Raw genomic sequence first — 24,312 nt, 5'->3', positions numbered from 1 at the left:
ATTAAGAAGTAGAGATATTCTGCTTTGCATAACTGTTGAAAGTTATATTGTGGATGGCACGCTCAATAAAACGATTTATGTTGTGCTGCCAGCGATCCGCAAAGCTTGTGAACTTTGCCAACATTTGTTTTGTGTCAGTGTTGCTTGACCTTTTTGTAATATTTGCACAGCACTTGCAGCTGGCTTTGACCTGATAGCTAAAAGCAGTTTATTTTTGGGTAACATTGTCTCAACTCCCCATTTGCGGTTCGTCTCGGGCGAACATAAATTTGGCAGTGGCATACGACAGCAGCCGGTTACAAGATTTGGTCGGAAGTAAACGGTTGGGCCATAAATCGTTGGCCGCCATATAATAAAACCATAAGTGCAACATAGCTAAACATGACGTGCAACATGCAGATAGATTGCACAAAAACTGCCTTGAGATGGCACCCATAAAAAATTACAGCCAACAACGTATCGAAGCGACACCAGGCGTCCTCACATGGCTCAAGGCCCAGCTCCAAGGGGGTTTGGCTAATGCAAATCACGTCGCCAGGAGCAGCGCAAATGTTGCGGAAATTGCTTGTGTCTGTCAGCTGGGCTGTCAGCATCTTCCAGATTGTGTGCACTCGCTTTTTGTGCATTTCGTATGCATATTTTATTATTTATTTGATCTCCTTTTATAGCATAATTAACAAGCTATTTCAGCAAATATGAATAATTAAATTGCTGCCGGCAGCTAGTGACATGAATGCACTCAAGTTTAAATAACCTTTGAGTGCTAATTTATTTATTAAATACAGCAATTAATTTAAATTATGAATTTAACTGACATCACTTGTTATCTATAAAATACCATTTACTTTAAATTTGATTAGTTGGGATACGTTTCGAGTACTGTTTGCCCTTGGCTTCAGCAACAATATGTTTTTTATTGAAAAATAATAATTTGAATTATTGACTCAATCATTAAGCACAGCATATATATTCAAATTTGTTAATCGAAGAAGAATATATTTAAAATATAACCAATGAATACCAAAGAATATTCAGCAATATTTAGAATTTTCATTTTGGTTTATTATCGCTAATATCGATCGATTTTTATTAAGTCAGTTAGATCGCTTGCCTTGTAGATTATAGCATAACAATCGTGTTATGCAAATGATTGGTAAACTTATTTGCATAGTCATCATTGACCAAATCGAGCAACGAGTCGTATAAGTAATTATACGGTATGCGAGTTATTTTTACGGCAGTCAGCCAGCCGCAAAGCGAATGTTGCCATCAGACATCAGCGTTCGATTTGTGGCATTTGTGACAATATGCGGGCAGCGGATATAGCTATAACCATGCAATCACCACCGCAATACCGCTCGTCCTTCTCTCCATCTCCATCTCCCGCTCCCTCTCCCGCTCCCTCTCCCTCTCCCTGTCTCCCTCTGGCTCTCTCACTCGCATATCATGCGTGACAAAAATCGAACACTGACGTTGACGACAGACGCAATTTTCAGTCTGCAATTGTAATTACGTAAGGCTGTGTGTGTGTGGTCCATGATGTGTGAGTTAATTGCTATGTTCACAGATGCCACACGGCATGAATCTTTAGCGTTCGCGTTTCCATCATGACCATGTCAAATTATGTATGTAAAATTGGCCACGGCAAGCCGAAGTGCATTTACTGCACCCAATCAACTTATCGCCTGCTTGGACTTAATCAAATTTGGCCTTGCACCAATTGACAGCCAAGCTAAAATGGATGGATGGGAAAAGCTTGCCGCTGCATACTTTGGGGCACGCTTCATTTAACTGAAAACTGGCTGGCAGTTAAGTGGAACGCAGCAGCATACAGTCAGCAAGGAGTCAACGTGTTGACACACTTATTTAGCAGCTGACCCGCACTCGTCAGTCGCCGGGGCAACCCGCTTGGCTCTATGGCACTCCGGTGCACTTCAGCATGCCACTTATTTTATTTTATTTAATTTTTTTCTTTTTTTTTTTGTACGTTGCTCATTGCTTTGGCTTGTTGCACGCTTCATGCGGGAGCTGGCACGCAGCGCATAAATCAATGGCAACGATCTTTACGTGCTTTGGCCGTTACTCCAGCAACCGTGACTCGGTGTTGGTCTGTCGGTCTGTCCGACTGCCCACGCCTCACAATCTTTATTGCACATTGTGGCTTCCGCTCGGCAGCGGATGTTTGTATATATGTGTGTGTGTGTGTGGTTGTGTGTGTGTGTGAGTGTTCGCTGCATTTAAGTTAAAAATGTGGCATTAAAATGCTTTTCACTTTCAATTTACCCTCGCACTTGCGTAATAAGTATTTTCATTAAGTGTTTTCATTTTAGACATTTTAGCCACGTTCTACTTTCTATCGGACCGCTGTGGTCACAATGGCCAAGAGCGCCAGCAGCCAAGCAGCTGCTTTAAATTATGAATGAAAGGTTAAGTGGCTCAACATCGCTTAATGTCTGTTCTAATTACACATACACACGCGCACACACCCATACATATATTAAGTAAGCAATAATGTTAATTAATAACCAATTATTTACGAGAACATTCACACTGATGAGGTGTTTGGCAGTCGGAACACTAATTGGCCGCATGAGAAGATTAAGGAAAACAATAATAGAAAACAATCGCAAATTGCAATCAATTAACTGTAGTTGCTTGTCAAATTCCATATCTATAATCAATTAAATATGTACATTCAAGGGTGCTTAATTACTAGGTCTCCTGTGGGCAGGCATAAAGTTGCTTTAATTTCTAAAGCAAGTTAATCCTAGTCATTACTTGCTGACAAAGATATTATGTTATACTCTTTAAGATTAGAAAATATGTTCAAGTTATCCTTTTTCAAACTCCATAGCTGATGGACGGGCGTTGTGAACCTCTCCCTGAAGATGCTTACCGAAAGGATTCCAAATACATCGAAGTATAAAATTAAAAAAAAAACACTTGATCTGGAGCCAGCGAAAGGTATATTTTGATAATTCAAAGCGGTCACCAAACAATTCACAATCCTTTTTATTGGTAAACTCAAAGCGTTTTCCACACATGTACAAGTTATATTTGTTTTATCATTGCGCCCAAAACAAATTAAGGATGTTCCAGTAGTAAAGCTTATGTATAGACAAAATTATTTATTTCGACAAGGTGGACGTCCAAAACAATATCATCAACAAAAAATCGCAGAGAGAACATAAAAAAAACATGCATTTACCAGTTCGAATGAAGTACTCAAAAAATGTTTGTAAAATAAAATGATTCTCATTCCATTGCGTGAATACCCTAACTCTTGTATCTAAAATATGCTAGTGGTAATTATTAAACAGTTTACTTAACTTTGTAATATAAATTAAGTACTAACAAGGCATTCGATATCTATTTGTATATCGTAATTATTAAAGGCAAAATTCACTTTCTTTGATTCTTCTAGTTTTTGATTCTATTAACTATTTTTGGCTGCCTCATGCACAGTTGAATCTATTATGTGCCCGCCTGAGCCTCTAATTAAGTGAGATTTTCGGTTGAGAATTTCTATTTCTATTCCCATATGTCTACAATTTAAATATATTGTAATACTAAATATTTAATAACTTTGAGTGTAACATAACATTATCGAAAATACATTTTTTAGTATGCAGCACAAGTAATACAATAACACGCAAATACAATTATTCTAGTCATATTTTTAGATCTGTAAATTAAAGCAGCTAAGTAATACCCAAGTACTTATTTTAGTATGCAAACAATATATATTTTATAGATTGTATGATTTAATACATACTTTTCAAATGGTGTCCACATACATCAAAAATAAAATCAATAAGCATTTTCAGAACAATGAGGACTCTGCCGTCAATGTACAGCAATTATGTGAAGCACTTTTGCGAGCATGCTTGAGTGGGAGTACATTTTTAATAACTGAAGTGGTATACTCTCTGCAAGAGTATTACAAAATGAAGCGTATATATGTGTAGATGGTAGCTGATTTCGTATCTAGCAACCAACAGAACAGAAACATGTGTTTGGCTGACGTTGACGCAGTGCCGCAACTTCAGCCCCTTAGAAACACCCAGACACCCTCTGAAAACTCCCCCGTTGAAATGCTGCAAATGCGCTTGTCACTGCTGATCCCTTTAGCTGTTGAATTGCAAATTGTGTGTGTATGGTGTCAGGCATTTTGTTTTCTCTATATATTTTATTTTTTTGTTTGTAACTGTTTTTCACTTTATACTCTCTGACAAAATGTCCACCCATCTGTCACTGCAGCTTCCAATTTTTTTACAGTAGAAATTTGTATAAGGCTTTTTTTAGTTCATGTTTGCCTTGCTTTACAAATATGTACAACAAATTGAAACACACTGCAATTGGTATAACTTCATTGCTGATGAAAATCATTACATGACAAATGGCGTTCAAAGTAGCTCGCTTGTTCAAGAGATAGATAGAAATGGAAAGAAACAGCGATATAGATTTACAGAATGAGCAAGTAAGATGGGGATTTATTTAATCGATCGGCAGTGTAATTAAACTTTTTTTCTTCCTATTTTGTTGCATTGGTTTCTGTTTTCGCTTTTATACATCCGTTGTACAACATCTGCATTTACATTTGCGCATTGCCTGCAGCGCATTATAATTAATTAAAATTGTGTGTAATGCTAAACTTTGCTGGAAATTTCAGCCAGTAGAGCAGTACAATGGGAATGAGAGACCTCAAATATGTGATTCATATTATTTGTAAATGTATTTGCATTTTCAGTATTTTCTCTGACAGGCAGCAAATAATTATATGCAGAGCACATTAATTTATTGGCACGTTTATCTATTGCAGCTGCTGCCACTATTTGCAGCTAGCTGCTTCATTATGAAAGCACAAATCTGTATAAATAGTTGCAAAGCACATATGTGTGTATATCTGTGCGTGTGAAAATTGCGGAGTTCAAGTAAAAACTATTGCAAATTCGCGATAAGCCATTCTTGTTTTGATGGCTGCGCTCAAAACTCATTTCCCATTTATGCTTAATTGTCCAGCGCATATCAATTATGGTCGGGCAAATGCAAACCTAAAAATGCACGATGGCATTAGTTAAATCTAATAATGAATTCTGTTATACAATTATCTACCGCTCGTATTTGCCTAATGGCTAGTAAATGTTGAACAACGTGCGAATGTGTTAGGCTGTATACAAAATGAATTCTTCTCTAACTCAGTTACCACTTATCTCACGTGACTCTGTTCTCCTGGCAAAAATAGCTACATTAAAATTAATGCGTCGAAAAGTAGACTATTAAAAATGCAAAGCCAACTCTATTAATGCACACAGGCACATAGCTCTACCGTTATCGCTTATGTGAGTTGTTTCTTTAAACAGCAAAAGCTCAAAATGAACAGAGACGTGGATAAAATCGGATTATTTGTTGCTTGATTCTTGTTATATGAAGTCAAGCTAGATATAAATATATATATATTTAACAATATTAACAGCATGTGTCAGACATATTTATGCTCTCTTTTTGGGTTAGTCAAACTTTTGTTTAGTCCAATTTTATTTTGATGTATCGTCAACTATCTTTCGTTAAAATGCATTTAGCTAACTTTTTGGGAAAGTCAACTTTAAAGTCACGGGCAATTCTGATTCTATCAGAACCCTCCTGCTGTGTTCAACGTTGACGACGCCAATGGCAATGGTAATTACAAATACACAGACAAAAACACACATACACACACACACACACAGTCAAACGGATGCACAAACTAACACATTAGACGTCGTTTCCTTTGCCAAAGGAGCGGCATAAAAGTTGCTTGACTTCATTTTGGGTCGTCGACGTTGCCGACGACAACATCAACAACAAACGAGCCAAAAGAAACACACAGACAAGCAAACAAATAAACTGACAGACACTCGTTTCCGTTTTCAAACAAAACAGACGCCATATTTAAAATTCCAAACGGCGCACACCAGCAACAACAACAACTACAAAATCAGTAAGCAAATGAAATAACATAGAATTGCCGTTTACAAAAAAAGAAAGAAAAAAAAACTTTTCACGCTACCACGAGTTTGTTTTTCTCTTGCTGCGAACAATATTCAATTTGTGGGTCGAGCTTTGATTTTTGAAACTGGGCGACAGGTTCATTGAACGGCTGCAGCATTTGGCTAATATGCGCGTCAAAGTTGCGCCTCGCATGCCAGCTAATTGCTGAATTATGCCCAAGCGGAACAACAACAGCAACAACAACAACAAAACAAGAAAAAACAAAAACAGAAAAGAAAATAAGCAAAGCATGCTTCGCGGTGCACAACAATGAAAACACAAAAGTTTTGAACAGCACACAAATCCGCCCGTAGCGATTGTTGTTGATGGAGGCATTCAAATGCTGCCGCCCACACAGATCTGAATCAACATTCGGCATGAGCAGTTGGCATTTTAACATTCGCCATTCGCCATTCGCCATTCGCCATTCACCATTCACCATTTGCCATTTTCAGTTAATTTATAACGAGTACTAGTGAAAACTGCTGACTGGCTGCCCGTGATTTCCGTGATTCAGAAATTAAAGATTTATTTGAGATTTTCATGATGAGATATGTATGTATGTTTGTATTTAGGAGTAGTGGGCAGTTTGGTAGTGTAGTCTGTGAAATGGGCGTGCTCACAATCTACACAATGGACACGTAGTCAAATAAAAATGCCTCCGGTGTTTGTTTAGCATCACCGTTTAAGTTGTATATTAAAATGATTTATATGCACAAAATTGCGGCACAGGCGAGAACGTACAAGTTCTGCACTCATTTCATAAAATATGCATTTGGTCTGACGCCATTTTTCCATCGATAATACAAAAAGTTTGTTCAACTGCAGACTATGAACACCCTGTCTCAAATTCTGTAATCAATTCTGAATACAAATAATAATATGGTTAGGCATCATTAAAATAGTATGCACATTGCATGATTTAGATATCTATTTTATAAATTTAATATCTGAATTCTATTAACATTGCCTGAACCGAAAGAGAACTTGAGTATCATACAAACTGGTTAAAAAAAAACGAATCAGAATTTTAGAAAAAAGAAAAAACAATAGTATAATTTTTAACATATTTTAAGTTCAATTAAAGTGATTGTGTGTTTACATGTTCCAATTGCCTAAGTACAGTGAATATGGCGTGGAAGTTATGATATAGCAGTGTGAGGGCATTTAAAAAATCTATAAAATAAATTGACCGACAGGACGAGAGCCACATATGCCAATAAAATATTTTATCAGACGTACGTGTTGCTATTAGACGTTAAAGCATCGACACCATGTCCGACTCACCTCCCCACTAACCAGTGCGTCACGCACGCATATCAAATGACGCCGTTGGAGTGTTGAAAGCTGTGACGAGACGAAAGTCAAGGGAGTTTAGGAGATGGGGGCATGGGGCGAGGGACGGGGCCTGAGGTAGCTAACCCTTTTTTATGGCTGGTCAGTGGAGGATCTGGTCTCTGATTATGCGTCGTGTGGCCATAAATTTATATTGAAAGACGTGCGCTGTTAATCAAATTGAAGTGTTTGATTAAATTTAAAAAAAAAATTGATGGCAACGACTTCTGCGAAAAAAAGGAAGCTAAGAAAAGGAAATTAATTTGTGAGCTGTGTTGTATGCACAATATTCAATTAACTTATGCGTGCGGATATTTAGCTAGTATACTTATACGTTTATCGTAAAAGATATGCCCAACCCTACAAAACTTCAGAAACGTGTCGCAAACTGCGTGGTTATTTAAAAACACGGCTTGCTCAAGTGTTGCACACTTTAAAGCGCCAAAAACGGCCAACTGAAGTTAAATAACAATTTCACTGCTCATTAACCCTAATTTGTATGTAAATTTTAGGGAGCCTTCTAGCTGGCGCCCCTTTTCTCTGGGGGTAAAGCCGTCTTGCGTCCCTCAAAATTTTAAAGGATTTCAGCGACCGTTTTGTTTTAGTATGTTTAACTAATGCAAACGGCAGCCAACGGTCGTGTGCCAAGAGGTCTGCGTCTTGTCTTGAAGCGAAACAAGTCAAGAATGCCCAATAGCATCGTACATCGTACATTGTGCTAACCTAGCTTAGAATTAATTCCCCAGATTATAGGGATACCATAGTTTAAATTTAACTTTTCCCACATGCTACTAACTTTTGATTACAGGATGCCATTCATTTCATAACTAGTCTTACGTAAACAGAAGTCGCATATTTTGTCTATTTCAGAGTAGACAAGGAAGAAGGAAGCAGGAAGGAAGGAAACAGGTGGATGGAGATATATACCTCAGGCCTAGTAAAATATGCTTGCATATGTGATTTATTCATTCCATTCGTTATTTTATAAAAGAAGTTTGAATTTGACCATCCATCGATTAGCTTATTACATTTTGCCGCAAATTGTGGTTTTTATGCACGTTATTTATTTTATTGCATCGTGTTGCATTCTTTTCGCACCATCTCTCCATTAATTCATCAGCCGGAAAATAAACAAATGGCTTCACAACAAAATGAACTTTCAGCAGTCATTATTGGGCGGTTATTGCTGTTGAGAGTGCCAGAGTATAAAACAAAAATGAGTATTAAGTTGAACAATGGCAACCAACAGGCAACAGACACAGAGAGAGAGCGAGAGATGGCGAAGGATGAGATACAAACAAGAAATGGCAACGCTTTCAGGCGCCCATGCAAATTCAATAAATTAAGGCAACGACCATTAATTATATTTTAAATTACAATACACACACACACAGATACACACATGGGCAACTAGTGCTTTTACTCAGGCTTGGCCAGAGAGAATGTTGTACCCATTCAGTAGGCAAATTGTCGCTGTTTATCGCCATGCACCAACAGCGCGACAACAACGCATACAATAACAACAACATTAACAACAACCAACTGATTGTCCAAGTTACCATCCGAATGACTGCCAACAAGGCCATTGTTGCCAGTGGAAACCGCTTGGATGACGCCACGCAACCAAACAATATGAACAAAACAAATAAGAATGCCCTGGTCGAGTGATCTCCTCTCAGAGATACCCTGTAGCCAGCAGTGTATGTGGTATGTTTCAAGAACATATTAAGTCGATGTATGGAAAAGTTGGGGACGCTTCAAACTAAGATCGATTCAAGCTAACTGACTCTATACACAATTCATTAATCCTTACAATTGCAATAAAAATTTATACACTTAAGCAGAGCAGAGATTTCTTTCACCGCCTATTTCGAAAATAAAGCAAAATGATTATACCCTTTTGTTCAATATTTTTTTGATGAGTACAGAGTAAAAAATAATAAAACATAATTAAGAAAAATCTGTAAAAAACTTAAAAAAGTTACTTCGACTTCAGTTGGACCATGGGCTGATGCTGCTCTTACTTCTGCTTCAGCTGCTGCTGCTGTAACTGGCAGATGCAGTCTGACTGTTGGTAGCCCATTAGCTGCACGTAAACAATGGCCAAGGCTGTTGACAATGGCGGCATGTCATTAAGGCTGACATAAGCTGCCGACTGCTGACGTGTTAACTGCCAGCGAGCCAACTTTTTAATTGGTTTAAATTCACAAGTTGATTTCCATTCCATAAGCCATAAGGAGGCTGAAACGCTGTCTTCGCATTGAATTTGACCCACGTCTATCGAATTTTCGGACTTGGTCCATAGCTATAAGCTCGTTGGCAAGTTTCAAGCATAATTTTCCTCTAGATTCTTCGATTTATTCGATACAATGCAATCACTCTCACAACTAATCTCAAAATTATCGTTTCATTATTTTTGCCGTAAAGATTTATTTTCACTACTTTTTGGCTTTCTGCCGTTTGCCGCGCTTCGGTTTTTTCTTGAAGGGTCCCAGACCACGTCGCACCATTGTGCCACGCCACCAGGCCTGCAATTTGATAGCACACTCCATGCGATGCACCTCGAGATCTTGGAGTCGTTGCTCCTCCTCCTTCTTGGCGCGATACTCCCGCACGAATTCCACATGCTGGGCATTCACCACGCGATGATGCGCCAGTGATTTCGTCTGCTCTAGAATGCGCAGTTCCCAAGCCTCAGTTTCACGATCGACGCGACGCAGCTCGTTGGCATAACGCTTCTGCCAGTCGGCGATGCGCTCCTGCAGATCGGTCAGTTCGCGATGGCGAAAGGCAGCCAGCTCCTGGCTGACACGCTCCTCTCGCGCCAGCCGCTGTTTGTAGTCGAGGATGTCTCGTAAGTAGGCCCGCTCTGCATTCTCGCCCCAGATCTGTGCCTGCGAGATGCGTGATGCCTCCCAACGCTCCACCAAACTATACTCCAGATCGTTGACGCGCGAGACACACTTCAAGTTGTATTTAGCATCTGCTATGCGCTCCTCCGTCTCATGCAGCTTGGCTGCACCGTCGATTTTCAGCTGCTCCAGCTGCGCTTCCAGTTGTTGTAACTCATCCTTGGACTGCTGAAGCTGCTGAACAGCGACTGACTCCTCGCTGTTATTGCCACTCAGCGCGGATATAGCCAGATCCAGGCGACTTGGTATTTCTCTTTCCAGCTCCACGCTACTCATGAATAGCTGCTCGTTGGCTGCATGAAAGAACCCGCGCAGGGCATCTAAGTCCCTTTCGTATTTCAGCGCATTTAGAACACATTCATCCAGCTTGTCCGTATCCTGATCTGTGTCGCCGAGCAACGACTGTAGTCGTGGCAGCCTTTTACCCGTTAGCAGCACTCGCTGAGGCATCGCCTGCTGCCCAATCGAGGAGCTGCGAAGCCGACGCAGCGAGGCTGGTAAACGTGGCGGCGGCTTTTGCATGCTTAGGCGCTGAGAGCGCTGCTGCAGAACGAGCCTATCGATTGTTGTCTTGTAGGTGACAGCCAGCATTAAGCGCTGCCATTCCGCCTGCTCTTCCGCATTTAATCCTGCATCGGGGGACACTTCCATTGCAACTGGCTGTGGCAAGGCAAATATAGTCACAATCTCCACTAGACTACGCCATCGATATGAAATGTTTGACGTTGGCAAGGCAACTGTGCGCCTTCTTCCACACTTTGTGTCTCTTTGGCTGTTTGGCCTAGCGCCAGTAAGTATGCCACGCATTAGTTGTCCGGGACATCCTTCCCTTGCGCTTACGTGCGAGAATGCCGTATTCGGAGAGTACGATAGCAGGAGCAGTCACTGAATTTATTTGCCAGCATTTACTCCCTATCCTCTTACGGCTTCTCCTTTTGGGTTCATTCACTTCTTGGGACTAGCCATGTAAGCCTGTGTTTGTACAGTCTCTCACTGTGTCCCTCGTATTCTTCTTATCCATTTCGCACTCTGGCTGCTTGCCTGTATATAAATATATATATATATATATATGTGTGTGTATGCTTAACCCAATAAATGCTGCGCTGATTGCAAGTTAAATTATTGGCACCCAAGACGCCAGACCAGCATTACAATTAAATTATCGCATTAACCACAAAAACCAACGCATCGCTGCGCGACGTTGGGCGGCAATTTTTAACAGCATTCTCACAGCGAGAATGGAAAAAAGATATGAAAAAAGAAAGAAAAGTATTCTTGCAAGTGCATGCAACTATCGACTGCTCTACAAAAAATACTCCGAATTTTTAAAGAGTCTTCGCTCTTAGTGAAATGGATAGTTTTGTGTCAGTTGATATTAGTACTTTATGTACGTGCAGTACATACTGTAAATGTTTGAAAACCTAGAATACAGTATAATAGATTAAATAAAGTTAAGCCGTGTTCGCCAGAAACTATAGTTAGATGATAGTAAGACTTTAAAGTATAGCACATGCTTTAAATGCTTACTAATCCAGTATACAAAATATGGTGCACTTTTCTCCGGAATATATTGAATAAAATGTTCATTTGGAAGGAAACTCAATTCCAATAAACTTTTAATTGAATATATTAAATAACTTACATTTCTCCATTATTATATTGTAAATGACAACAGTTAATTGATAATGTCATTAACAAAAATGGACTTTCCTGGAAATGAATAAAATTACAAAAGCTTATATTTAAATCATAAATTGAAATATATGTGAAATGTAAAATTTGTATATTACCTTATTAGCAAAATTAAATTATATATAAAGAACCAATTCACAACAAACTGTTTCATAAAAACTATTTTTTGGACTGATCAACAAAAGATAATCATAGAAATTATGGCAAAGTTAAAGATTTCAATTGCAAGCTAAAGCTACAATTTCTAGATGAGCAACAAGTGTAAGATTATTAACAATTTTAACGGCATATTCGCAGAAGGCAATGATTTAAATTTCAATTTGGTCGGAATTATTTGTGCGACTAAATCACGTAATGTCGAAAATTCAAATGAATTTTTAATGGTTTGCCCCAATGTGCCACAATTGCTATATATGGTTCAGACAGTTCAGTGGCATTATAAAAGCACCCGCAAATGGTCAGTGCAATGGCTGAGGCTATGAATGGAGCGCTATGAGAAATTGCTCAACGTACGTTCTCATATATATTAATTTAATGTCCGCCACTGTCTCGCGCACACACACACACACACACAGTCAGACACACAACCATATACTTGAGGGACTGCATGTGGCGTCTTTCGCACTTGGCGAGTGGCTTCGCTGTCAGCGGCCATTATTTTTAATAGACTGCAAAGAAAAAGTTTTCAGTTTTCTACTTCATTGACTGCAAATCGGCAAAAGGCACAGAGAAGTCGCCGCTTCTTCTGAAATTAAATGCGCCAAAATGTATGCTGTGCAGCGACTGATAAGCAGCATACACACACACACACACACACACACACATATATATATATATACACTTACATAGTCCCACAAATTCTGGCATTTGCCGCAAGAAACCATACACATAAATTCATTTTGGCCAAATTTTCCATTTTTCCTTTGAAATCCCACACAACTTTCCATGCAAATTTTCAACGAGCAGCAGCAGCAATTCCTGACATATCCAAGCGAAAACTCGAAACGCATTGAATCCAGTTGGCGTTGACGCCATGATTATTATTATTCAGTGAGATTTTACAAAACCACTGGCGGCAACTGCTGCTGGTCAAATAATATAAATAAATATTGTGTGATATGAAATATTTGATTTCTATTATTATAACCGACCGAAATAACCGCCAAAAATCAATCTGCCATCCACACTCGTCACTCTATATTGTCTATATATATATCAGTTTATGTCGATTGCATGTCAGCTGCATTTTTTGCGTCATCAGATATGTAGTTTAGGTGTGGCAACGGTGTTGGTTGAATGATGTGTGTAAAAGTGCCGCCTCAGTTACTTCTGTTGCTTGGCAACAGCTTGATTCGAGGGGGTCAATTAATCAATAATAGTTTAAGGATTGCTTTGGTACATCATAACCAAAAAATAACCTGTACAAGGGTATAAAAGAGTTTGCCTCTTCACGCTGTATATGAACACAACTTAATCGTAATTTAATGGGTATACCTTTTGACATCAACATCTATTATCATTATTTATAGCTAATAGTTTACATCTTACATGGACTTTACATCTTTGCCAGTGTAATCAGCTTAAAACATCTTTAAAGTAGGATTAAAAAGATGTGTTTTCGAAGAGTTATTACTATAATTATTATTATAATTATTATTATTATGATTATCATTTTTGCAGTAGAGATAGTATACTACGACCTCCTTGATCAGGCTGAATTTTGTGCAGAAGGGCACTTTCTTAATGCGATTAGTTAAATCCTTGTTATTCCTAAGTAAATATATAATATATAAATTAAAGTCTATTGGGTAAATATTCTATTTTTTGTCTTTACAAAAGAATAATATATACAAAATGGTCGAAATTAAATAAGTAAAACGTTAAATTGGCAACGATTTTATAATAAATCATATTAAATCTCTTGTTTATAGATAAGTACTATCCCTAAGAGCCATTATCTGCAAATTACGCTGCCAGAGACACACATGCAGACACAGACAAAAACACTCACTCACACACGCCACTCTGCATATTTGTACATAACCAGCTGCACTTATGTATGTAGCCTGCCTTAGTTTGGCCAGTGTAAATAACCAAAAATGTTATATCGCGAACCGCAACCACGACACCGTGACGACAACGGCATATGCCAAGCGAGAAACCCAGGCCAAGCCACGCTGCAGACGGGGTAGGTGCTGCCTGAGCATTGGGGTAGGCAGAGCAGTGTCCGGGTTCTGTGTCCGCCGGCTGACGTTATCGGGCTGGCTCTGGCTGCGGCTCTGGCATGGCACTGGCCGTGATGGTGATGGTGACTGTGTGAATATGTCAGTGCGTTGTTGTCTGCGGCCGGCGAGTGATAGACGCTACCATTAATTCACATTCAGGTGCTACACGCTTGGCTGCGCAACTCTCTGGTCCCTCGTATAAAAAGTAGATGTGTGAGAACAACATGTGTTTTCATCCACCTCAAATTTGTGAGTGTGGCACACGAAGTGGGGGGCAGAGAAGCTGCGGTCACTGGTGCAGGCAAAACTCGTGAAATGCATGACAAATGCTTTGAGTAGCGCCAAAACGATTCGCAGTTCGTTTTTGCTAAAATATAAAAAAACAATTCTGACCTACTTGCTGGCTGTGTGTAATTACTAAGTGCCTGGACATAAGTGGCAGGCATGGCTAAAATCGAAAGTTGGCCTGCACCTCTCTCAACGCTTTCCACTATTTAAAATCCAAAAAGGGCCAAAGTAAAATCAATAAGGGCAGGTCCACAGTCCTGTGCCACAGGCCAATGCCAAGCAACCACCACCAAAAAACAAAAGAAAAACACACATTCACCCAAACACACAGCTAAGAATTGAGGTAGTCATGACAACGCGACTCAATAAACAAATACCAAGTATACTTTATGCGGCTATTGAAATAAGGTTGCTTTAAAAATAACTCTCAATGGCGCATTTATTGTATTTGGTGCTCCGCTCGTCGCGTTGCCACACAAACTGTGTCATCAACAGTCGATTGCAGTTCACCAGTGGCAGCTGAACAACCAGACAGAGAACTTGCAGAGCGACTGTCAAAGGACTTGAGTCTGCATTCCTTCGAGATGTTTCCACAGGCTGAGCTCGAGAACTACAAGTTGCAGGTGGAGTTGCTTCAGGAGAAACTGCGACGCAGGTCTGTGGCACACCTTTATAAATAGCTTCAAATTAATATTTAAGAAACTATGTACAGTGGTCGAATAAGAAAATCCTAATACAAAATATCACTGACTGATCATAGTTCAAGTTGTTAAGTTTGATAAATATATCAGTAAAACAAACACAACCATTTCACAATTACTCATTATGTAACAAATTTTGAAAAAAAAACCTTCTTTATAACGACTTTAATTCAAGCTCTCACGACTCTTTCAAGACTGAATCACCTGAATTAATAAATAATGGAATTAGTTTTTTTGTCTTAATTCAGTGTACAAAAGTTTATAGGGTGTTCAAGGGTATAGCTCCTTCCTGTGGAAAGGTCTAGAGTAGACAAGAGTCTTCGAGTCAAATCTAGCAATTATTTTCAACAGAAATTATTTAAAGTTATTATCAAGAGTGACTGAATGTATGTTTTCTTGAAGAAAGGAAATAATTTGCATTGTGAAAGTTTCATTTCATTTCATTACTTTCGCCTTAATTGCCATTAAAAATCTACAGCGAGGACAATCGCCATCAACTGGAGCACAAGTTGGACAAAGTATTACAAAAGCGCAGCGAGCTGTAAGTAAATATTATATGTATATATATAAATACTGTAGGAAATATGGTCCATTATAACTCCCGCTGTGCGTTTACTTTAGCGAGAAGTCCGTGCGGCATAAAACGCGTCAGGCATACCACGATTTTTTGGAGGAGCAGGCACAGCGCAATGAGCGAAACAAAAGGCTCGTCCATATGCTGGAGCGTATTGATGAGCAGACGGCAGCCATGTCACAGCGGAGTGAGCGACTCAAGATGATGAAGGTAATGTTAGATATTTATATACCTATACAGGAATATCTTGATTAGGGTTCCCCCTATCAAAGACACTTCAGCAATACATTTATATATGATTGTATACTATTTGTATTTATTTATCAAACAATAAATTTGAATTGAGGTATTCCTGTACATAGAATTAAGCATCAAATCAACCAGTTCCTCTCGATGGTATTACATGTTCCTTTCCATATGTAGCTGCAATATCAAATGTACTTTGCAAAATTGGTTCAAAATCAAACACTGCGCTGCATACATCAGACAACAAATGCTGGAGGCACGCAAACAACGCTACCATATCAAGTGTTATTACAGCCACAAGCAACGTTGCTATCAAATCCGACAAATACCGCAGGATCAGCAGCTCCGGCAGCAAATCAACCTCTAAATTTAAATCCAAATCAAAATCAGCCTTTGCTGTATCCCATGCCAGCGACTGCAACTCCACAGCAATGGGCATTTGCCACTCCCACGCCAGCTGGTATGCTGTTAGCTTCACAGGTAACACCACAGCAAGTCTATATGCCCTACCCGGATCTATATGGAGGAGCTGGACAGTCGATTGGCAACTCCAATCTGTTCGATCTGCGTGCAACATTGCGCGCCCTGGACAATGAAAATGCTGATTTGCCAGAACGCATGTCTCGCTTTGATAAAGCTGCCTTGCCAGCAGGTGATACCGAGAAAGTCAATTCTGACAGGACAATAGCAACACCAACCACATCAACGACAACAACACCAGCAACAATGACCACAACGGGAATTCCTTGCTCAACGCAAGACAGAAATGCAAGGGAGCTGAGCAGCACTTCCCCAACAACGCTGGTAACGTCTTCATCGTTGACATTTGATAAATTGCCAAATACGGCAACGATGACTGAGCTGCCGACTGCAGCTGTCGCTGTGGCTGGCTCTCTTCCTGCCGGTGGCAACGAGTTGCGTAGGGGAAGTCAGCAGGCAGCAGGCGTGGAGCTGGATGACTGGATGCCAAATTTACGCGTGACTAAAAACGAGCATGAAAAATCGCCAAGTGTTGCTGGCCATAATGAGCCCGGACGGCAGCCACAGCAGCAACAACAACAAAGGCAACCCAATATCGAAGCATACTTTGGCGAGCTAAAAATCGATGAGCCCTGGCAGAGAGTAGCAACATCAACAACCATAAAGCAACGACCTGGCGACCAGTTTGAGGACAGAATGGAGGTAAACGTGCGTGCGGGCGAAATGAAAAGTGTTGGAGGAGGCAACATCCTCGTTGGTGGCATCAGCAACAGCGATTTGCTCGACGAAGTCAAAGCCAGCCGTGCTGCTCTACAGAAGGCAGCGGCTGCTGTTGATGAGCAGTTAGCTAGAGGTAATCAATTGTCGCCACCGGCAACCATCAATGAGCCATACTCTAAGCCCAGAGTGTCGATTGAGAATATTGAAAATGCCATTTACGGCGAACGTTTGACGGTAGCACCAACAACGGCAATCTCAGCTAGAACAGCAGCAACAGCAGCAGTAACAGAGGTGGCAGCAACAACATCAACGCAAGGATTATTCGAAAATGTGGCGAACAACGCAATGCACCCGCAGCAGCAGCATCAAAGTGAGCAGCAGCAAAATGAGTTGGAGCCCTTGCAGTTACAACAGTTGCCGGAAGAGCAACAGCAACTTACTACACATGATGCATCCCAGATCGATTATGGGCCATATGATGCCAACAGTAGTTATGTGGACCACAACGATCCCAGCTATGCCAGCATTGAGTCCAGGCAGCAACAGCAGCAACAGTTGCCGCAACAGACAAGCGTTGCTGGCGAGCCGCTTTACACTGAAATCGGAAATCCCCAAGACGATTATCAACAATATGCAACGGATGCAAATGTAGCAGCTGCACCAGTAGTTGAAACCAATGTTGATGCAGAGGCAGCAGTCCAACAGCAGCAGGAGTACTCCAATATGGATTACAGCAACTATGATGCGGCACAATATGCAGCTGCCGGTGGCTATGATCCCAATGCCTATCCGGGCTACATATACGATGAGACCACTGGCCAGTATATTGCCGATCCCAATGCAGCACAGTATGCGCCGGATGGCAGCTACGCGGGTCAGGAGTATGATGCTGGTGTAACGAATTATGACTACTATGGCGAACAGCAGGAGCAGCCGCAACAGCAGGCGGAACAGGAGCAACAGCAGCAACAACAGGAACAGCAGGAAGCGGCTGCCTATTCAATGGCTGACAACAACAGCAGCGGCCTAGCAACTGAGCAGCCACAGGAAGTGGAGCAGGGCACGCCTCCAGCCGATGTCATTCCCCCACCGGTTCCGGCAGCCAAAGCAGCTCCTGTCAAACCCACATCGATACTAGCGTCGACAGACAAACAAGCGACGCCTAATGATGCGCATCAGCAGCAGCAGCAGCAAAAGAAGAAGAAGCGCGTTAATTTCGTTGACAGCAGCGAAACGGATGATAGCTCAAGCGCGAAACCAGCCCAAGAGCCATCCTCAGCACCACCCACTGCTGTGCCTCCCACGGGAGCCGCGATAGCCGCTTCTGGCGCCGGCGCCGGCAGCGAGAGCGATTTCGATTTTTCAACGGGCAGCGAGGCGAAGAATTAGAACAAGAGCAAAACACTTCAGCTCTAATCTGCTGCCATTTGGGTAAACCAATGAGCGACCAGCGACGAATGGATACAGCGACCATTCAATGTGACCGCATTCAATTTATAGCCATTGCCATTGCATTTTGCCATTTTTTCTTGCCTGTGCGCCACTTCTCCATCTATGTATACAACAAAAACAAAAAAATAATAAAAAGATATTGAGAAATCCATATCAATTGCGGTACATAACAAATGCAAAAATTTGACAAATTCTTCTCCAAATTGGAAGTGCAAATGGTTTGTGTGCTTGAAAAAGAAAATTATGAACTTTAACATAACATTTTACGTAAAGTGTGTTATTGCAGTTTACTCATGCTTAAAAAAATATAAAATCATCACTCCATTAAATTTTCCAAATAACATTACTTCACTTAAGGGTTTGGTGGGTTGAAAATTTGTCCCGATTATTTGATTTGAGTAAGTTGCTAATTGTGTTTGGCGTGGTGGTTGTGGCTTAATGATATTTGACAAATATTTAGAATACGTTTTTTTTATTGAATTTATAGGTTAAGCCGTTTTGCGTTTAACCAAATTGTGCTTTGGATATTGATTTAATTTGATTTGCTGCAGAAACCATTAACAGCCGGTTTAATTAAGTCATGTCCGTTGTCTGATCTCAAAGACAATAAGAAGTAGAGACTTAAAATGTGGAATAAAAGTTGTCGTATATCAAACGAAGATTACGTTTATTTAGTTTTATCGATAACTGTCCACATTTCCCAAATATCAATATAAAAATCAATTAATGGAGCCATTGTGAAGATAAATAAAAGTAACAAAAACAATAATGTTGGCCAGTGCTTCTCTCAAGTAGGAACATTTTTGGGCTTGTAAATCAGTGTTTAGAAGAACTAATACATTAAACAGCTGATATAGCGAATCTCTCGATCTTTCTTGACTAGAGAATTGATACTTTTTATTTTAATATTAAAGTGCATTTTAATATGATTTTGTTAGAAATATTAAAACAAAAAATATAAGACAAAATCAATGAGGTATTAAGCAGGAAACCTATACAACGTAATGTGTTACTCGTAAAGATTTGAAAATAAATTACTTTAAAGATAAACAATTGCACGGATTTAACTTAAATACAAAATCCAGACTCAGCGTGCGCAGTATAATACACAAATATGTATACATACGTGCATACATATACAAAAAATATTGCAGTGGTTTGACTCTCACATGTAAGCAACATTATATTACATTTTCAGATGTGTTAATAAGGTTCACAGCTACCGGGGTGTAAATTGTCTAAAGTGCAATTGTCAGTAAGCCCCAAAGTGCAGGCATTGACCAACAATTCCCGCTGGCAAGTAGTGCTTATTAAGTGCGGTTATTGGTAAAAAGCTGGACATCAAGTTGTTTGTTAAATAGAACAGTGTATGCGAGTTCCTGATAGTCATGGGAGACAACTCAGCTGGTCCACTTTCACAGCACTTTTTAATTCTTTAATTAAAATTCAATACATATGGAGGCGAAATTCAATCTATAGAAAAAATATATACGGAGAGACACGTTATAAATATAAAAAATGACTATTCCAATTTCATTTCATTGGTATTTGAGAGCATAAGAGAAATGTCATCAACAATCGAAAGCAGAGAAACTTTTAAATAACTGTCGAAAAGAGTAAATAATGCAATTTTGAAAACGACAGATAGACCTTAAAGCGTCTATAAAATACTCAAATAAAATAGCTTATATAATATAAACTAAACTATATGGTAATTTGTAAAATTTGGAAGGTAACTCGGCCTTATACCTGTTATATGGTTAGTTATTTCTTTTGTTCCACAAAATAAGTTACTACACCTTAAAGCTATACAATTTAATTGTTAATTTAGAATAAGCAAGTGAAAAATAAAGTAAGTAAAATATACAATTTTATTCTATGACAGTGAGTCAACCAACAGAATCACTGGAATGGAATCAAACTTGTCATAATTATTAAATGTAAAATTTGAAGATTTCTCTGAAAGAAAATTTAAAAAAAAAATTTTAATGCATATTTAATCTATTAACTTGTATTTTCGTATTATTATACATTTTGTAATTTATTTTTTTGGTTTTTTGTAAGTTGGTTATTTAAAAGATTTATGCTTTTACTATGTATGTTTATTTCATATGTAGAACAGCAGCTGAAACAATGCACCTTGCTTCTTTATTTTGAAATTTCGATTAACTCTTGAAACTAGCAGGTGGCTGTCGGTGACATATTTCTCATGGATGAAAAATTGACGTTGTTCAAAATAATCATCATTGCATTTTCCATGAGTTCATCCTCATTTTATGTACGTGTTTTTAAGAGTTTTTTTTAACGATATTTTTATAACTGTTTTTAATTACACTTTGAGCGCAATTTAAACGAATTTGCTAATTTATATTAACTTCTCAGGCATATTTTCTACTTTGATCGCAATACAATTAATACACTCAATTAGCCAGTCATTATATAAATTCATACAAAAATCAATCAATTCTCGTGGCTTTGCCATGATATGGTATAATTTAATTTACATAAGCTGCTGAGGCTTTAAAGAATCTAAAGCGAACATTGAAATTATCATCTAATTTCCGTTTGTTGTAAAACAAAGTGTGGTATTTCACTTCTTAATGAGCAGAACATTCGAATCTGTTTGAAAGGGGAGCAAACAACATCCAAAAAACAACTCAAAGGTTTTGAGTGGAACTTTTTAAACAAAAATTTGCAATTAAATGTAACGGCAGAAACCTCAAAGGCAAATAAAAATGTAATGGGCCACAATTAAACGGCCTCAGTCAAATGAAAATGCAGACAAATTCTCAGCATCGTTTCACTTGAAATGAAAAATGTTCATTGGTCCCGAAGTTTTGCCAAGCAGCCAGCAGTCAACAGCCGCAGTGTGAGGCGAAAGGTTTGAAATTCGATACCAAAGACAACAACAGCAGAAAATTTGTGTTTATTTGGTGCTCAATTTGCATGCACAGCAATAAGTATCGGAACAGACGCTTTTTGAAGTTTAATCCAATGCTTTAAGTGACGCGGCAAATTCAAAATTGATTTGTTCCGAACATTAGCATAAAGCATAAAGCTTATAAAGCGTTTATCGGGCCCACCATTATATAGACGACTTATGCCAATCTATATATGTCTGTGAGAATGTGCACTGACATGTTTTAAGAATAAATTGCAAAGCAAATCAAATCGACACGATGTAGGTGCAAGGAAAAAGGATTGCGAGAATATGTTCAGCTACAACACGAATAATTGAGTGCTGCTTATTTATGCACCCCAGGCAAGCCAATGAAAGATAGACAGAGAAAAGACGCAAACAAGTGCAAACAGCAGGCAAGCCATGCGGTGAACACCCCAAGGGAACAAATAACTGCACAAAAAAAAAAAATACATATATATAATCAGAGCCGAAATTCAATTTTGAAATAAAACGCAAATCGAGTAGCGAAACTCTCAATGCCGTGCCACTTTGCTAGCACAAACATTGCCAGGACGGTTGATGGGCAGAGAGGGTAGGGAGGCTGGTGTAAGATATGCCCCAGCTTTCTATGTCGATAAAAAAAACCCATATACAAATATGTTCGTGTACTTTTGTTGCCAAGTAAGGCAGACAAGGACAACAACATTTGTGATACACGCGGCGTATGATTGACATTTATGCAAATGAGCATTGGGGTGGCGAATAGTTTGCGAGTGCGAGAGTCGCCTATGACAATATTTATATAGCAGCTACTGCATAAATACAACCCTTTTCCCATACAGTTCATTACTCATTTACATACGATACATGGAAGTGAATAGCGCTCAGAGGTACTACTCAATTAATGCAGGGACGGAGCTCAGTGAAATCTTGTTATCGATCTTTTTAAACTTTTGACATAAATAAATTCTAGATTGATTCTTATTGTAAGGCTCCAACATAATAGTAACGAATTGTTTTTAATTTTACCAAGTCACTTACTTGATTAAAAATTGTTTGTAAATGGGCCGCAAATATTATTGTAATCGATATACTGAAATGAGACATCGCCTCTTTTGTCGTGGCCCAGTTCGCCCCTGGATACGTATATAATTTTAGTTTTGGTCCCTACATGTACGGGGTACTGACATTAACGCTAATTGAAAGCATGAAATGCGATATATCGCAGCATTGACAAACAGACGGGGTATGCGACACACTTGCCGTATACTTAATCTACTTGTCTAACGTTCAGTGCTCTCTGCGACCAAATTCTATACCAGCCCAACCCATTTCGTGACGTTTTCATGGTAAAAGGATAACAAAAGTTTTCGCTATTTTGCTGCGTGGCAACGCAAGAGTTTTCCTACGTTTTTCCGCCAACTTATTATTGTTTAAATATTTACACTACAAACGGCAGAGCTGACAGGGACCTGAAGGGATAAGGGCCATCGTTTGCCGTGTGTGTTCTGCACACGACATATGCGCGACAAGTTCGAGGCGCAAAAAGTTGTTGCGACAATTTTGTGTTATTTTTTTTGAGAGATAGAGAGAGAGAGGGAGGGGGGTGTTGTGTGGAGCATTGTCACGTAGTTGTCTAGATCCTCGGCTGACTTTGAGTGGTGCTGCCAGCGATATGCATATGAAGTGCCTCTAAGCGCACAGCCCGCTGCCTTGATTGTGACATTTGCTGAACGCAGAAATCCTCTCACTGCAGCTTATTGCTTAGTTTGCTATTAGTCCATTTGCCCTTTGCCAGTGCAAATTACGTTGATGCTGTGAGTGAATGCCGGATTCGTACAGTCGTTGTAAACATCACGTCGGTCACGTCTCTCATTCGTTACAAACACTTCCAGCACAATTTTTATACCCTGTCCTCGCAAAAATTATACAGTGCATAGCACAAATGTAATGTAATGAGCAAATGTACTGAGTAACAATCGAAATCGGGCGTACTGACTATGGAATGTTTTAAGTAGATACTTTCAAACAAGTTCATAGATATGTAAGATATATAAGATATAATATATAAATATAAGACATAATTTAAAATTAAAAGTATTGATAATCACTATTCTCGGAGCTCTTTAAATTTCTACAATGTAATTATTAACGCTAATATCGATTAAAACTGAACAAAACCTCGATGTACAGGGTATTTTAATGGGTGAGCACATACGACGAGCGTATTCTTATTTCTATTTGCTTGATTGTTTAGCTAGCCAACTGCAAGCCAGACACGTATGTCTATTTTACAATGATGGCAAACATGTACAATAATCATCATCATAATGCTTTTGAAGTGGCGCAAATACTAGGTAAGCCCATTAACATAAATCAGTTGCAGCTTAAAACATTCACTAACATAAATCCACTGCATGTCAAGACTGTTGTAACGAGTGCAACTCATATGCCCCCAAAAATATATATATACAATTTACAATCAAGCTCAACTAATCATACTAATAAGTCACAGACTGAAACCGAGACCTGTTAAGGAATCGAAAATGGGAGTGAAAATTGCAGCAGGGTCAGCAATCTGTAAACATCTGTAAGCGGAAGCACAACGAGCATGCTGTGGATGAGAGTGCGCGATTGCAATATATCCTGTTCTTGAGTCTAAAGCATAATATGCTAATTTTATTTTACCAGTTTGAAATTTATGCACCCAAAAGTAAACGATTATTGTTCGGCTCCATTGCTCAATTTGATGGTT

At 39.2% G+C, this 24,312-nt stretch overlaps 2 protein-coding genes across 2 annotated transcripts; one reads left to right on the top strand and one right to left on the bottom strand.

Moving 5' to 3' along the window:
- Window positions 1–9,751: 9,751 nt before the first annotated feature.
- On the bottom strand, window positions 9,752–10,928 carry LOC6567700 (dynein regulatory complex protein 9). The gene has a single exon (XM_001994257.2). The coding sequence runs from the start codon at window positions 10,926–10,928 to the stop codon at window positions 9,804–9,806; it is 1,125 nt and encodes a 374-aa protein (XP_001994293.1). The 3' UTR covers window positions 9,752–9,803.
- A 4,070-nt stretch (window positions 10,929–14,998) lies between these two features.
- Window positions 14,999–18,811, top strand: LOC6567701 (RNA polymerase II degradation factor 1). Its single transcript, XM_001994258.2, has 4 exons — window positions 14,999–15,137; window positions 15,662–15,724; window positions 15,805–15,967; window positions 16,181–18,811. The coding sequence occupies exons 1-4, from the start codon at window positions 15,067–15,069 to the stop codon at window positions 18,590–18,592; spliced, it is 2,709 nt and encodes a 902-aa protein (XP_001994294.1). The 5' UTR covers window positions 14,999–15,066; the 3' UTR covers window positions 18,593–18,811.
- The last annotated feature ends 5,501 nt before the right edge of the window (window positions 18,812–24,312 follow it).

Source organism: Drosophila grimshawi, unplaced genomic scaffold (genome assembly GCF_018153295.1).
Source record: "Drosophila grimshawi isolate 15287-2541.00 unplaced genomic scaffold, ASM1815329v1 contig_311, whole genome shotgun sequence".
NCBI classification, from domain to species: domain Eukaryota; kingdom Metazoa; phylum Arthropoda; class Insecta; order Diptera; family Drosophilidae; genus Drosophila; species Drosophila grimshawi.
The sequence above is the reverse complement of the archived record's forward strand: the minus strand, read 5'-3'. Positions and strand labels throughout refer to the sequence as shown.

Excerpts from the sequence above, each read along its gene's own strand:
- LOC6567700 (XM_001994257.2), bottom strand. The coding sequence starts at position 10,928 with ATGGAAGTGTCCCCCGATGCAGGATTAAATGCGGAAGAGCAGGCGGAA.
- LOC6567701 (XM_001994258.2), top strand. The coding sequence starts at position 15,067 with ATGTTTCCACAGGCTGAGCTCGAGAACTACAAGTTGCAGGTGGAGTTG. Across the intron at positions 15,725-15,804 it reads TTACAAAAGCGCAGCGAGCT|CGAGAAGTCCGTGCGGCATA; the intron begins GTAAGTAAATAT and ends CGTTTACTTTAG. Across the intron at positions 15,968-16,180 it reads AGCGACTCAAGATGATGAAG|CTGCAATATCAAATGTACTT; the intron begins GTAATGTTAGAT and ends TTCCATATGTAG.